This window comes from Pseudorca crassidens, chromosome 18 (assembly GCF_039906515.1).
Source record: "Pseudorca crassidens isolate mPseCra1 chromosome 18, mPseCra1.hap1, whole genome shotgun sequence".
Taxonomy (NCBI): Eukaryota; Metazoa; Chordata; class Mammalia; order Artiodactyla; family Delphinidae; genus Pseudorca; species Pseudorca crassidens.
Genome location: NC_090313.1, coordinates 64,393,482 through 64,409,179, shown reverse-complemented (window position 1 = coordinate 64,409,179; position 15,698 = coordinate 64,393,482). Strand labels below are relative to the sequence as shown.

The following is a 15,698-nucleotide window of genomic DNA, read 5'->3' as shown; positions in this document are numbered from 1 at the left end:
TGAGAGTCACCCAAAGCTTCAAAAATGTCAGACAAGTGAAAAGAAGCTATTACTTTACACTGTTAATATTGATGCCTAATACTTAAACAGAATTAGAGAGAACCCTGGTTGGAAAACTGTTTCATTAGCCTCCAAAGCAACCCACTATAAACTCTGAATTGGTTTTTCCCTCAAAATGTATCTAGAATCTAAGCACTTCTCACCATCTCCATTGCTACTATCCTTGTATGAGCCACAATTAAAATTCTTGCCTAGAAAATTAAAAAGTATGACACACATTTTGTTGTAAAGGCTCTGGGGGAAAAAGCACTCTCATACACTGTCGATGAGAATGCAAACCAGTAACATGGGGAAGGCCATATCCAACAAAACTACGTATGCACTGAGCTCTCAATCCAGCCCTCTCACTTCCAGGAATTTATCTTGAAGATACTGTCCCTGCTCCCATCAAATACACCAAAATACACACTCTATTCATCTCAGCATGGTTTGAAATAGCAAAACATTGGGAACAACTTAAATGCTCATATAAGAGAGTGGGCAAATAAAACTATGGTACATTCACAGAGTACTATGCGGCTATGAAAAAGAATGGAGAAGACCTGCTGGATGGCTATGACATGATTTCCAGGCTATACTGTAAAGGGAAAAAGGCAAAGTGCAAAAGAATATCTACATTATGCTACTTCTCATCTAAGAAAAAAGGGGAGATGAGAAATTCCTGAGATTTATTAACTACAGCAGGTGTGTGGGAGAGGCTGGGGAATAGGAATGGAGACGCGATGAAGGAGAGACACTTTTTATTGTTTGTTTTGGTTTGGTTTTGAGTTTTGGAATCATGTTACTATTTCACATACTCGAAAACAAGTAAAAAATAAAAACTAGGAGTGTGTGTGTGTGTGTGTGTGTGTGTGTGTGTTGCTGAGGGGGAGGGGGAAGGAGAACCCAAAATGGAATATGAACAGAAACAAGTGAACCTAGCCATATTACAAATAAGTGGTACAACCTCACTGAAGGGGGTTAGGGGAAGAATTGACAAAATTAACTATGAAAAATGGTACTAAGGCCAAATGTAAAAAGATTTGTATACAAATACAGTACTCTAGTTTGTCAGATATATGATAAGAAACGGAATATTTACATAGTTTCAACGTTTCAAGGTATTTCCTCACAACATACTGATGTATTACAAAGGGTGATTACAATGGAGAAACCTGGCAGACACCATCTTAACCGAGCGATCAAAGTTAGCATCACCAGTAAGAGGACAAATCAGTATCATGTGCCTTCTGATATGATGCACTGAGAAGGCATATCGTCACTTTTGTTTTATTCTTATAAAAATTTAACCATAAGGAAGCATCAGAAAAACTCAAATGGAGAGACTTTCTAGGGGGGAAGGACAGTCAGGCTAGTACTCAAAAATGTCAAGGTTGGGACTTCCCAGGTGGTCCAGTGGTTGAGACTTCTCCTTCCAATGCAGGGGGCAAGGGTTCGATCCCTGGTCAGGGAGCTAAGATCCCACATGCCCCCGGGGCCAAAAAACCAAAACATAAAACAGAAGCAATATTGTAACATATTCAATAAAGACTTTAAAAATGGTCCACATCAAAAAAAAAAAATCTTTAAAAATAAAGAATGTCCAGGTCATGAAAGCACAGAAAGACTGAAGAACTGTTCCAGGTTAAGGGAACTAAGGAGACATTATCACCAAACGTGGGGTGTAGTCGTGCGTTGGATTCTGAACCAGAAAAAGGATATTAGTGTGATAACCGGAGAAATGTGACTAACGTCTGTGGATTAAAGAACAGTGTTGTTTCAAGTTTTCCTGATTTTTGATACGTGTACTGTAATTTTCAAAGATGTTAACATGTGGGGAATAGGGGTGAAGGATGGATGGGACTCTCAGCACCTTCTTTAAATTCTGAAATTATACTACTAGCCTCATACAACGTTTCCTGCTTCCACTCCTGTCCCTGTTGTCTATTCTCCACCAAAGTGATCACTGAAGAACACAAAGCAGATGATGACACCCTTGCTTAAATCACTCCTGTGGTTTCCCATCCCATTCAGAGTAAAACCCACAGTTCTCTCCAGGCCCTCGGTGATCTGGCTTCTGCCACTATAGGGGCTTCCCTCTCTCTCCTCCCCCACCTTACTAGCTCTGCTCCAGTCAGCTGGGCTTCCCAAAGTTCCTAGAACAGGCCAGGTTCATTCTTACTTCTGGGTCTCTGCATTTTGTTGCCTCTGCCTGTGACTTTCTTCCCGTAGATTATCACTGGCTTGTTCCCTCACAAATGCCACCTCCTCAGAGACCTCCCTTGACCACTCTTACCACTTTCCTCCTTATGGTATTTCTCTTCAGAGCATTGCCTACTGTCCCAACAGAATATAAGTTCTAGGAGGGCCAGGGCTTTGGCTTTTTCCCACAGGATCTAGAATTCTGCCTGCCTTACAGTAGGCATTCAATAAGCAAATGATTGAACGAAGGAGGAAGTACATGAATGACTGTCCTTTGCCTGTTCTTAGGACATGAAACAGGCACATGACATCTCTTTTCCTGGCTGACCAGTGTTGTTTCTGTGCTGGTCTTCACCTATTCCACTACTCATACCTGTTAAGTCAGGGAATGCTCATCTCAAGGAGAAGCTTTGGAGATGGTCTTGCTTGACTAGTTAAGGATTAGGGGGACAGAAAAGAGAAAGATGACAAATATATGATTTCCCCATTTAACATGTGTTTGTGTCCCCCCCCCAATCATATTCAATATTTGGAGGTGATTAGGTCACTGGGGCAGAGACCTCATGAATGGGATTAGTGCCCTTATGAAAGAGACCCCAGAGAGCTCCCTCACCCACTCTGCTGTGTGAGGTTATAGCAAGAAGACAGCCATCTAGAAACCAGGAAGTGGGTTCTCACCAGACACTGAATCTGCCAGTGCTTTGATCTTGGCCTTCCCAGACTCCAGACCTGTGAGAAATGTTATTTCTGTTGTCTATAAGCCACCCAGTCTATGGTATTCTGTTATGGCGGCCAGAATGGACTTAGACAACATGTAAAATGGGTGGCTCAGGTTCTTTAAAACATGGTGTTAGATTTAAATAATGGTGGGCACTGGTAAAAAGAATGGTTAGAAAGGCTTATTTAACTTTAAAGACTGAATTGGATGGGCTGTTCATCCTGTCCAAACAAACATGGAAATACTTAAATAGGGTTTTCTATGTGCCAGGTGATAGACACCATTCAGCTTCTCCTAACTAATACACACCAACATCTACCAGCATTGCACCACGAGAAGCAGGCCCTCTGGCCTTTGTTGGTGACTATGGGATAAGGATGGTTTATGACAAAGAAATGGGAAGTTGATATACGGTATCAGAAGTGCAAAGGCTCTGGAACCAGATTCTAGGCTCAAGTGACAGCTCTACCCTTATTAGGTATATGACCCTGAGCAAGTTATTTAAGACTTTGAGCCTCAGAACTCTCATCCATAAAAGAGGGATGATAATAGTTTTGTTAAGATTAAATGAGTGGGGCTTCCCTGGTGGCGCAGTGGTTAAGAATCCGTCTGCCGATGCAGGAGACACGGGTTCGAGCCCTGGTCCGGGAAGATCCCACATGCCGCGGAGCAACTAAGCCCGTGCACCACAACTACTGAGCCTGCGCTCTAGAGCCTGCAAGCCACAACTACTGAAGCCCACACGCCTAGAGCCCGTGCTCCGCAACAAGAGAAGCCACCGCAATGAGAAGCCCATGCACTGCAACGAAGAGTGGCCCCCGCTTGCCACAACTAAAGAAAGCCCGAGTGCAGCAACGAAGACCAAATGCAGCCAAAAAGAGAAAAACAAATACCGTGTGCAGCCAAAAATAAAAAAAATTAAAAATAAACAAATTTATAAGATTCAATGAGTGAATACATATAAGCACATGGAACAGTGCCTAGTGCATGGGAAACACTCAATAAACGTGAGCTATGATTATAGTGCAGGAGACCTCATCTGGACCATCTCTGTGACACTGTTTTTTGTTGAGTTAGCCTAAGGCAGTGACCAGCGCGTTCCCATGCTATCTCAACCATCATAAGATCAACTAAAGTTTTAGAAACAAGGTCCACCTCTAGTTTTTGCACATCACATCAGGCTGCAAGGAGTCCGAGCTGGGAAGGGGAGTTCTTGGTAACACAGAGTCATGAAGAGTGAACAGACAACCAGGTTAAAGCAAGCCAGGGCATATTCATCAGACTCTCCCAGGGCTCAGACTGTTACACCACAGGCTTCAGGAAAAGTGGGAAAGATGGAAGGAAAAGCTGCAAGACAGGAAACAGGATGGGACTGGGGAGGCAAAATAATCACCCAGTGGTCCCATCCCAGTTCCATGTAAATGACCTAACAACCGGTCTCTATTGGAGGCTGGCTTATAAACTGTAAATCACAGCATTCATTTCAAATCAGTTCAATAAGCAGGTACTGAGCATCTTCTATACGGCAGGCACTGTGCTAAGCTCTGTGGATATATTCAAAACAAATAAGACTCAGACCCTACACCAACACAAATATACAATGTTAGTTCTGGGAACGAGAAGGACACGCACACTGTGTTTGGTGGAGCCGTTCTCTCACAAGACGTGGTTGCTCCCTCTGCCTGGAGCACCAGACCTACCTTTTATCCCCCAGGTAACCTTTTCTCCCTCTTCAAGGTGCAACTCAGGTGCCCTCTCCTGCAGGAAGCCTTCCCTCCAACACCCCCAATCTAGGTGAGGCTCCCACCTCTGCCCACGTCTCTAAATGTCACCATCACTCACTGGATCCGACTTTGCTGGATTATAAATCTGTCCCCACTGTAGACTTTAGGCTCCACATCTTTGTATTCAAGCACAGTGCACAGAGCTGGGTGCACCAGAGGTGCTCAGTGTATGTTTACTCACCTGGCCCGTTAATTGAATGGCAAAGCAGCACGGGAGGACGATAAAGGAGAGCAATAAGCCGTCACAACAGAGGCTTTGGCAGACACAGAGGAGCCCAGAGGAATGGGGCGGGAAGTCTCTTCTTTCTGCGGCGACTGCTGCCTCTGTCAGCTTCCTGATGAGCAGCAGAGCCCCTTCCACCCGACGCCTCTGGCGGCAGCGAGTCAGCCACCTCAGCGAGCCCAGCTCGCGGAGCAGTGCAGACACAATGCTCCGCCCTCTCCGTCTACACCCGGGCCAACCTCCTCGCCCTGCACGACCCATAACCAGGATGGAGAATGAGAGCCAGGTCTGCGATGGTTGTGGGTTTCCGGGGTTTATGATATTTTAATTGACAAAAATCATTTATTCCATTTCGTTGTCCTTCACTCCAGCTTTCCGCTCCAGAGCTCTCCCTCATGGTTTCATTATATGCTTCTCCCTGCCTTGGCCCTCCACAATATAACCGACAGAATAACTTTTAACATAAATGAATTCATTCTTAAAAGTCAAGGTTTTATCTATACTATTTTATACTCTCTTAAGTGGAATTTTTAACAGCTGCATAATATCCCAAAGCATGGGTGTGCCTTATTTCACTTACTGTTAAGTTGTTTAACTTTCAACTATTATACGTTTTGCTAGGATGAACATTCTTATACATAAAACTTTATTCCCATTTCTGATTTAGTTAGAAGAGTTTCCCAACTGTGGAACCAGATCAGAGTATAAACATTTTTAGAAATTTCATACATGTTACCAAATGCTCAGTGAGCTAATTTTTGGAGACTTTTACAACATATCTTGCAAAAGCTAAAGACGAGGTGGAGGGTCACAGAGCCAGGGCTGGAAACTGCTGGCTCTGTCTCTACCAGTGCGACCTGGTAACTCACCATGCACATCCCACCACGCGTGCAGGGTGCGGGTGTGCAGACAAAATGCGGCCAGAGGAGAGGCAGCCAAGGAAGTCCTCAGACCACGGAGCCTCTTGAAGAGTCTGTAACCTTTCAGTTACTGCGTTTTGCTCCAGGTTGAAGTGATGAGTGTTTCTGGAAAGGTAAATGTGCTCCGTCTCTAGGCTACACCCTCCTCCTGAGACCCACAGCGGGACATCCAGCTGACTCCTTGCCGCCTCCTCAAGGAGGCCTCTTGGTCATGTTCAGTTTAAAGCACCACGACATTCTCTCGCAAAGCTGCTGTTACTTCTGCCGTTCCCATTTTCAGTAAATGGCGTCACCGTCCACCCAAATGTTCCAGACAGAAACGTGGAAGCCACTCCTGCTTCAACCAATCATCAAGCGCTGCTGACTCATCTCCTAAACAGACCCTGAACCCCTCCTCTACTCTCCACACCCGCTGCTGTTCTCCCGGTCCAGACAGGAGTCCCCTTTTCCAGGGACTCCGGCAGTAGCTTCCTTCTAAAAGGCCTCCTCACATCCATCCTCGTCCCCACTCAGTCCACCACCCGCTGCTACCACGATTCGTTACAACGGAAAGCACGTTACCACCCTGCCTCAACTCCACCGCTGGCTTCCCTCTGCCTGAGAACAATGTCCATCCGAAGTTCTTCACGTTGCCTGGGACGTCAACTTGTATCCCTCACCCCTGGCTCTCCACACAGGCCACTGGACTCCATTCACACTTACCCACTGCAGGCTTCAAACCTGCTTCCTACATCCGGGGTCTGGAATGTTCCCTCCACCTGGGTAACTCCTCAGTCTTCTTAAGGTGTTGTTTAAACATCACTTTCTTAGAAGCCCCCCTTTAACTCTGTGGACAAGAAGCCCTCTTGTTAACTGTTCCCAAAGAAGCCCATGCGTGGCCTCGGGGCTTCACAACACTTGTTACACGCATAGTATTTCCAATTATTGCTTTAATTCCATGAGCGGGATTTGAACCAGGGCAAGGACTAGGCTGATTTCATTCACTGATGAGGGGCACCACTCATCACATGGAGAGCCAATGACCTGACGGACTCTAGATGAAAATCCACATCTATTAGATGTGAAAGCCTCTACTGTAAACAAAAATTAAGCTTTCAGCTTAATGATCTGAACTTACATATTTGCACTAAACTGTGCCTGTCCTTGTTTTAGTTATTTTTATTATAGCTACACTGTTACTTTCAATACTTCTCCTAACAGTCAATGAACAAGTCTGGATTTAATTTTCCGTTAAGTAGTATGCTTTGGGCGGTTCACATTCAAGCCCTCCTATTTCCAATATGTTCATACTAACCAAAAAAATTCTTAGAAGAAAAAAAAAAGATTTTATTGATACTAGTAGTTTCCAGTGGCCAAAATCTGATATTTTTCCTCTTTGTTCAAATCAGCGTGTGACGTTTTGGCAGAAATATATTCTAATTTCTGCAGAAATATCAAAGAACTATGATATTTGGCATTTAGCTCCAGAAATAAAACCAGCAGAGGGAGCATAAGAACATAAAATTAGTTTTCTAAATCCCCATGGATTAGTTAGTGCCATGTTTTGGCCTCTGGGTATGGCTGTTAGGAAGATTCCACCACTAACTCACATTTTTATATGACCTTCTGTACTGTAACAGAGAGTGATGGGTGAATGGCTGAAGACTTGTCTGCTGTTGAGTCTGGATCTGGAGTAATTAGATCCCCAAGATCACTCTTTAATGGATCTAGGTTCATCTTAAGGTCTTTGTTTGGGGGGGTAAGGGAGTCAGGAGGTTAAAACTAACTCTCCGTTCACAGCCCCTTTCTCCAGAATTGTGTCTGGCTGAGTTTGGGACCTCCCAGGGCCCAGATGGACTTACTGCATAGGAAGAGCTCAACAATGTTTGCATCATCGTGGAATCTCTCAGATGCCCTTGTTCTAGCTTTAAATGAATGACCTGTGCTGTAGCCAGACTGGAGATGGGTAGATACTACTGTCTAGGAATAATAACAAATTAGATAGGTGACCTGCTACATTTATTTGCCTTCGTGTTAGATAACAACCTTCCTGGGCTACGTCCTGTCTTCCTCAAAGATATTTCATGATGAAATCATGTGAAAATAGTTTACATTCTTTCAGAAAGATAAGATACAACATCGGGTAGTATTTTATATTGGAACGAATCCGGAAACCATGAAATCCTTGGGCCACCTTTTCACCTCACAGCAGTAAGAAGCACCTACTTACCCCTTTCCTGACCCAGAGGCAGCAGTACAGAACTCGGGGAATTCCTATCTGTGCTCTGGGCAACGTCTGACTTCTAAGGAGCCAGAAGGTCACGCTGAAAGCCACCTCTGCCTCAACCAAATCTGGGAACTCTCCAGCCTGTCACGGCCTCTAAAATGTTACCGCACGTCTATCCACTCCCCGCTCTCCCATCACCATAGCCACGCTGCGAGGGACAGTTTCCTACTAGCTCTCCCATCACACTCTCAACTACCAGAGCAATCTTTTAAATCCGATCATGTTAACTTCTTTGCTTAAAACTCTTTCACCGTTTTCCCCTGATGTCAGGATAATGCTCTCAGTGATCTGAACCGACTCTCACTTCCTTTCTGGCTGACACCCACCACCCCCACACTCAGTGTTCCAGCCAAAAAGAGTAACTAGGCGCTCCCAAGAGAGCCACGCTTTTTGCAAATCCCCAGGCCTTGGATTACGCTGGTTTGTTCTGCCTGCCCTGCTCTCCCTACTTCTCTTTCATGAACTCAACACTTACTCCTCCACCACAATCTTAGGTCGAAGTCATATCTTACCCCCAACCCCCGGGGGGAGACCTTCCCTGACCAACTCCCACGCCCATCCCCGCAACGCGCCGTTCCGTGTTCTTGGACACGCTTCGTGCTGCTCCCGTGCCCCAGACGCTCCTCCACACACCCCGGCCCTCAGGCACTATAATTACTGTTTAGCTTCTGTCTCGCTCACTGGGCTGTGAGGAATTCGAGAACAATGACTATGCCTTTTTTTTTTTTTTTTTTTTAAGCAGAGGTCTTCTTAGAAGCCCATGATTTTAAATTTATTTATTTATGTATGGCTGTGTTGGGTCTTCGTTTTTGTGCAAGGGCTTTCTCTAGTGTGGCAAGCGGGGGCCCCTCTTCATTGCGGTGCGCGGGCCTCTCACGGTTGCGGCCTCTCTTGTTGCGGAGCACAGGCTCCAGACGCGCAGGCTCAGTAGTTGTGGCTCACGGGGAAGCCCTATGCCTTTTCTTTCTGTGACTGGCAGTAGTGGCCGAGGTCAACCAGGGAGAGCCCAGGAGGTGAAGAGACAAGGGTCCCAGGCAGAACCCACCAAGACGACCCCAAAGGAGAGGAGAAAGAGCAGTCAGAGACTTCAATGTGGGAGGAAATGTGTTAGAGAAGCCAATCGAGGGCAGTCACAGCAGGAAGGAATGGCCACAATGTAAAACGCTACCACGAGGTTAAACAGGACAGAGTTTAAAACATGTCCGGGCTTCCCTGGTGGCACAGTGCTTGAGAGTCCGCCTGCCGATGCAGGGGACACGGGTTCGTGCCGCGGAGCGGCTGGGCCCGTGAGCCATGGCCGCTGAGCCTGCGCGTCCGGAGCCTGTGCTCTGCAACGGGAGAGGCCACAACAGTGAGAGGCCCGCGTACCGCAAAACAAAAACAAAAAAAAACAAAAAAAACATGTCCACTGTATTTAGCTACCAGCAGGCCACTGGCCACCTCGGGGAGAGCAGTGTGAGAGGAGTGATAGAGACGAGCCAAATTGCAGGTGGTGGGAAAGCCAACGGGAGGGAAGAATGCGAAACGGCTGGGAAAATGATAACTTTTTTAAGACGCGTTGCTAACTGCGACAACGTGAAGGTATTACTCTAGGTGAACTAACCCGGTCACAGAACAGCAAATACTGCACAATTCCCCTCATATGCAGTGCACAGAGACAGAAAGCAGAATGGTGGTTGCCAGGGGCTGGGGGGAGGGGGTTATTACATGGGCACAGAGTTTCTGTTCTGCAAGATGAAGAATGTTCTGGAGATGGATGGTGGTGATCAGTGCACAACAATGTGAATGTACTTAATGCCACTGAATTGAACACAAAAATGGACAAAAGCATCAATTTTAAGTTGTGTACATTTTACTGCAATTGAAAAACAAAGGAAAAAAGCGGCACTGCTGTGAAGAAAATAAGATGGGATCAGAGGGGTTTTGTTTGTTTTTAACAGAGGCAGGGAACTCAGCATGTTAGAAACTTGAGAAGAGTTGGTCCAAAGGGAGACCAAAAAATTAACTTTCCATGTGGAGACCCCCAGGAGGATGAGTCTGGGGCCAAGGACAGCATGAGGCGGGAGGGCGAGCGATGAGGAGAAAGCGAAGGAAAAGCTTGCTTGTTGGGGAGGGAAGATGGGGTGGCCAAGAAATAAACATTTTTAAAAAGCTTGTATTTGATAACCTCTGTTTTTCTTTGAAGGAGGCCTAGGGAGAGCGGGGAAGGTCTGAAAAAGCTGCTGAGGGACTGAGAGAAGGAGCATACTGTGTACGAAGGACTTAGAGCCGGGTTACATGAGGGGCTGTGAGGCAACTCCTGAGCCTGGACTGGAAGGACGACTCTGCACTGGGGACGATGAGCTGAGGCTCGTGCTGTGACCCCAAACCCGAGTGCAGACTCCGCGGCTGAGTGCGCGGGAGAGACGTGGATACTCTGAACCACAGGTGAAATTTACCAACAAGGAGGAACAAGGGGGCCTGAACTAAGAATGCAGGGCAACGTGTGGCTGAAGCGATGGAGAGGAAGGGAAGATGGGGCAGAGATGCTGGGCAGTGAGGGATCAAGGGAAGGACTCCTCAACAAGGGCAAGAACAAGTGCAGGTGGAGTTAAGGGCTTAGGGAAGCCAAGGATTAGGAGACTGAACTCAGCAGTGAGACAGTCCTGACCTGAGATAGTTTCAGGTCCCCACCAGGCCAGGCTTGGTCAGAGTGTAGGTGGCTAAAAAGAGAAATCCAATCAGGAGAGACCTGGGTTCTATCCACAGGGGAGGTTTCTATGTGCTCTTCCTGCCTCAGGTGTAGATAATTAAGATGATCTTTTATGAATCTTTCCCCTGGATTCAATTTTCTCTTTATTGCATTGCTCTTTTTCCCTTTAGGAACTCCCTTATGAGCTAGATACTATCCCATTTTACATCCTCATTCACCTACTTTTGTTCTTATATGACGTCTAAACTCAAATATTAACCTTGTTCTATACTGAATCATGGGCTGGTAAACTGCAGAAGACACAAAAGCCCGTTAAGAACCAGGAAAACAGGCAGTTATTCATTCTCCAGGGTCAACATCACATGTTAAAAATACTAGTAAAAAATTAGTCATCATCATTTACTCAAGTCTTTCAAAGGTTAAGTGTGGATACAGTCTGTCACCTTGCTTAAATGACCTTGAGCAGACCAGTAACATAAAGGGGGCCTTGAAAAGAGCCCCAGAGGAAGGAAAATTAAAGAGGAACTTGTACCTTTTTATGTAGGCTAGCTACCCACGACAAATCTATTTTTCATTTCATTTGTCTTGGAAGTAGGAGTCTGTCTTGCATACCATTTTCTCGCTCCAAGGATGGCAAGGACAGACCGAGGCAGCTGTCCTTCTGTCCAACTGTTTGTGCAGTTGCCACACAGCCTCAAACAATGTCTCATTAACATATGCAAACAAGGGCTTTCTCCAGCGTAGCATGACAAAGAACCACATCACCACCATTTTTGAAATAGACTGTTTGCTCTTTTGTTTGACTGATGGAGAAAATTTCTGACATTGTATCTTACTGAACCATTCTTACTGAACCATTCTGAAATCAGTCACACGCATCACGTGTATCTTTGCACAAGCCCAGATTGTACCTCGTCACTTGCACACCACATCTTGTGAACATCAGAACATGCAGCGGGCGATAGGTCACTGTGAGAGCAGCACATGGAGGGTCTGCTTTCAATCCCACCTGTATGTCCTCTGAATGTTGTGACCAGGGTGCAGTTTTCTTGCTCCAGTTTGAGGATGGTTACTTGGCCTGAGTGGTCACCAATAAACACATGCCGGGTTTCAACATCAAATCTATCATGTAAGCATTAAGGATCGTTTCTCAAAAGTGAGTGGATGGTTTGCCCCCGCCCTGAACACACACACCAGAAAAAACATAAATGTCAAAGAAATGCGCAAATCTCACGGGAGGAGAACTTGAGTATAATGCTGAAAGACACAAAAAGTGGACATAACAAAATGAAAGACATTACTTACTGGACGGTAAGACCCAACATGATAAACATGTCAATTTTCACAACATGAATTTATGAATTTAATATAATCCCTATAAAAGTATCAACACGTGGGTTTTTTCCTACAGTTAGGTATGTTCATTCTAAAGTTCACATAGAAAAATCAATAAGCAAGGAGAGCCAGGAATATTCTGAAAATAAGAGTAATATGGTACTGTGATGGGGGAGGTTAGCCCTACCAGATATTAAAACATGTTATAAAGTCTCTTTAATCGAAAGTGTGGTGCTTAGACAAACAGACCAATGGAACAGAAAAGAAAGTCTAGAAATAGGCCCCAAAGCATGCAGAAATTTAGTACATACCTGATAAAGGTGGCTTTTCAAATGAATAAGGAAAAGAAGGGCGAAAAGAAAAGTTGGCACAAACTGAGCCAGTCATTTGGAAAAACAAAACAGGATTTGTACTTCACTTTATACCAGGAAGAACTCCAATGTAAAAAATGAAAAATAGAAGTTCTAGATGGGAGAGTTCCTTTATAACCTTGGAGTGGAAAAAGCTACGACTCAAATACACAAACAACAAACAAATGCAATAAGCAAAGCACAAGACAAATTGGAAAAAATATTTGCAACTGATGTCACAAAAGGCCCAAATACCTAATATAAAAAGAGCAATCCAGAAGAAGATTACAAACCTAATAAAAAACAAGCAAGATACATGAATGGATGGTTCAAGAAATGACAATGGTACTTTGCAAAAAAAAAAAAAAAAAAAAAAAAAAATTAACCTAGCAGGCTCTCCTTTGAAAGGTTGCTGTTACAAGATTGGCATGGCACCTGGGAACTTGGATTTCAGGAGGGTTCCCACCATTAACAAACAAAAGTGGCTGACTGTGCCTTAACTGTACAAACAATATGGTTTATGCTAAACACCTGCTTTCCTTCTGCGAGTCTGGTATTTTTTTTTTTCTTTTTGTCACTCCACGCGGCATGTGCGATCTTAGTTCCCTGATCAGGGATCGAAACCGTGCCCCCTGCAGTGGAAGCACGGAGTCTTAAGCACTGGACACCAGGGAAGGCCTCCTTATGGGAGTCTGGAATTTTGGTACATGCAGGAAGAGGGTACCTGTGTGGCCAGTCAGTCTCCAGTAACTACCCAAGGCCCTGAGTCTCTAGTGAGCTTCCCTGGTTGGTAATGCCTAGCGATCCTACTTGTAGAGATCTACCCCAGAGGCACAATGGCCAAAATATGAATTGACACATGCCTGAAGCTATTCACTCCGTATTACAGTAAGAGCTAAAATTTGAAAACAACCCAAAAGTCCATCAAAAGAGGACTTCTTAACTATGATACATCCATGCAAAAGAATACTACACAGCTGGGAAATTTGACATGGAGTAATTTCCAGGATATATTATTATATATGTATGTATATATATATATATTTTTAAATAGAGACTTAGATGTTACAGCCTTAATAGCCTTCTGTTAACTTTATATTTATTATTATTTTAAAAAAATTTTGGCTGCACCCCACGGCATGTGTGATCTTAGATCCCCGACCAGGGATCGAACCTGCACCCCCGCACTGGAAGCGCGGAGTCCTAACCCCTGGACCACCAAGGAAGTCCCTCTAGCATATATTATTAAGTGTGTGTGGGGGAAAGCCAAGGTTTATGGAAGTTTATATGCTACACTACCTTCATGTAAGAAAGAGGGCAACATAAATATAAGTGTGTGTGTGTGTGTGTGTGTGTGTGTGTGCGCGCGCTTATGTTTACAAAAGGAAGCACTTTGATAAATCAAGATTGATCAAAAATGGCTGCCAGTGGAAAAGTGAGAAACAAGCTGACGGGAAAGGGGTGGTAGTGAGACTTCTCTCTCATTACATTGTTTCCATTATGGAATCTTGTAATTATGTACATGTGAAAAATACTTATACATTTTTTTAAAATCCCCTAAATCGACAACAAAGTAAAGTGAATAAACCTACTGTCAACTTGCTGATATAACCACAGAGTTAAAAGAATTATTTCAAGTGACTTTAAAACACAGCGTTTTGACTATACATTCTTGGTAGAATATATTCTCAGGACAAAGAAAGCTGCAAAAAAAAAATCTAAAATCTTATTCAGTAGTCTTTCTATTATAATATTGCTATTACTATTTAAAACAACTTAAATATACCACGGGATAAAGCAAATAAAGAATTATGCTGATGTTTAGGAACAAAGGTTTTTAGCCCAGAAGAATCAAGTACAGAAATGACGTAAAGGGGCTTCCCTGGTGGCGCAGCGGTTGAGAGTCCGCCTGCCGATGCAGGGGACACGGGTTCGTGCCCCGGTCCGGGAAGATCCCACATGCCACGGAGCGGCTAGGCCCGTGAGCCATGGCCGCTGAGGCTGCGCGTCCGGAGCCTGTGCTCCGCAATGGGAGAGGCCACAGCAGTGAGAGGCCCGCGTACCGCAAAAAAAAAAAAAAAAAAGAAGTATGCTATAATGTTAAATTTGAATTAGAAATATTATGTGAACTAATCATTTATTTTCTTTTTTTAAATACACATATAGGAATAGGAATAGATAGAAGAGAACGCTTGGTGGAAAGGCATTTGACTATATAGGGTGACATCTTGGAAATATCTCCAACAGGAATAAATTCTTAAAATGAAGAGTACCTGAATTAGTTTTGTGGAAGCATGAAAAATGTGACCAAAACTTGGTCAAATGACAGACTGAAAGGTGTGGCTAGGTAAAGTATTCACAAAAATAAAGACCAGCAATTGAAGTGGGGAAGGAAAACAGTTCTATTTCCTACATCAGCCTGCCATGGGACCCTTGGGAAATACCTCCGTTCTGCTATATCTAGTTGTGCAGAGGGCTAGCTCAAAGATTTTAATACCCTAGTTCTAATCCTGGTTCTGCCAGTTAACAGTCATGTGACCTTGAGAAGGTTTCTTATTCTTAATCTTTTTGAGCCTCTCTGAGGCTTTTCTACAAGTGAAAATTGAGAATTAGGTCTTTATGTTTTGATAGTGAACAAAGTAACATTATGTAGAAGTACTATGTAAACTCTCAGGGACTGCAAAGGTAAGATATTTTCTTCTTTTTCCTCACCTTCACTTTCTTCTTATTGTTGTTGTTGGTAACATGATAGTTCACTTAATATTCACTTAAATAGTTAAGTGAATATTAGTTCACTTAAAGCAACAAAGATTTTGAGGTGATTCCGAAATTGATAATTCAACTTGTGAACTAGTCAGTCTCTGTCATCCTTTATTTCTCTACTTGAATTTTGGTTACTTTCATTGCTTATTTACTTCTCTGCTAAGAGGCCTGAAAGAAGAGGAAAAAGGGTGATGTCAATCTGACTTATTCTATCACTTGTTGGCTTGACTATTTGAGGTGTAGATGGGAGAGAATCAATCCGTCTGTAGAAAACTCTTATGTACACCACCAGTGCCCACTATGAAGAGAAATAGGGGTCATAATATTATTCTGAACATTTTATGTTATTTTAACAGATCTTCTTCCTTTCCTTATCACTAAAAAACTGAAAAACCAAAAAGACCAA

General features: G+C 44.0%; 1 protein-coding gene across 4 annotated transcripts in view; it reads right to left on the bottom strand.

The window, feature by feature from the left end:
• The window catches only part of WDFY2 (WD repeat and FYVE domain containing 2), a 175,746-nt gene that overhangs the window by 30,508 nt on the left and 129,540 nt on the right, over window positions 1–15,698 (bottom strand). For all 4 annotated transcript variants that reach the window (XM_067713040.1, XM_067713039.1, XM_067713041.1 and 1 more), the window contains exon 6: window positions 11,854–11,966. In XM_067713040.1, coding sequence (XP_067569141.1) covers window positions 11,854–11,966 — 113 coding nt within the window. The remainder of the gene's footprint in view (window positions 1–11,853; window positions 11,967–15,698) is intronic.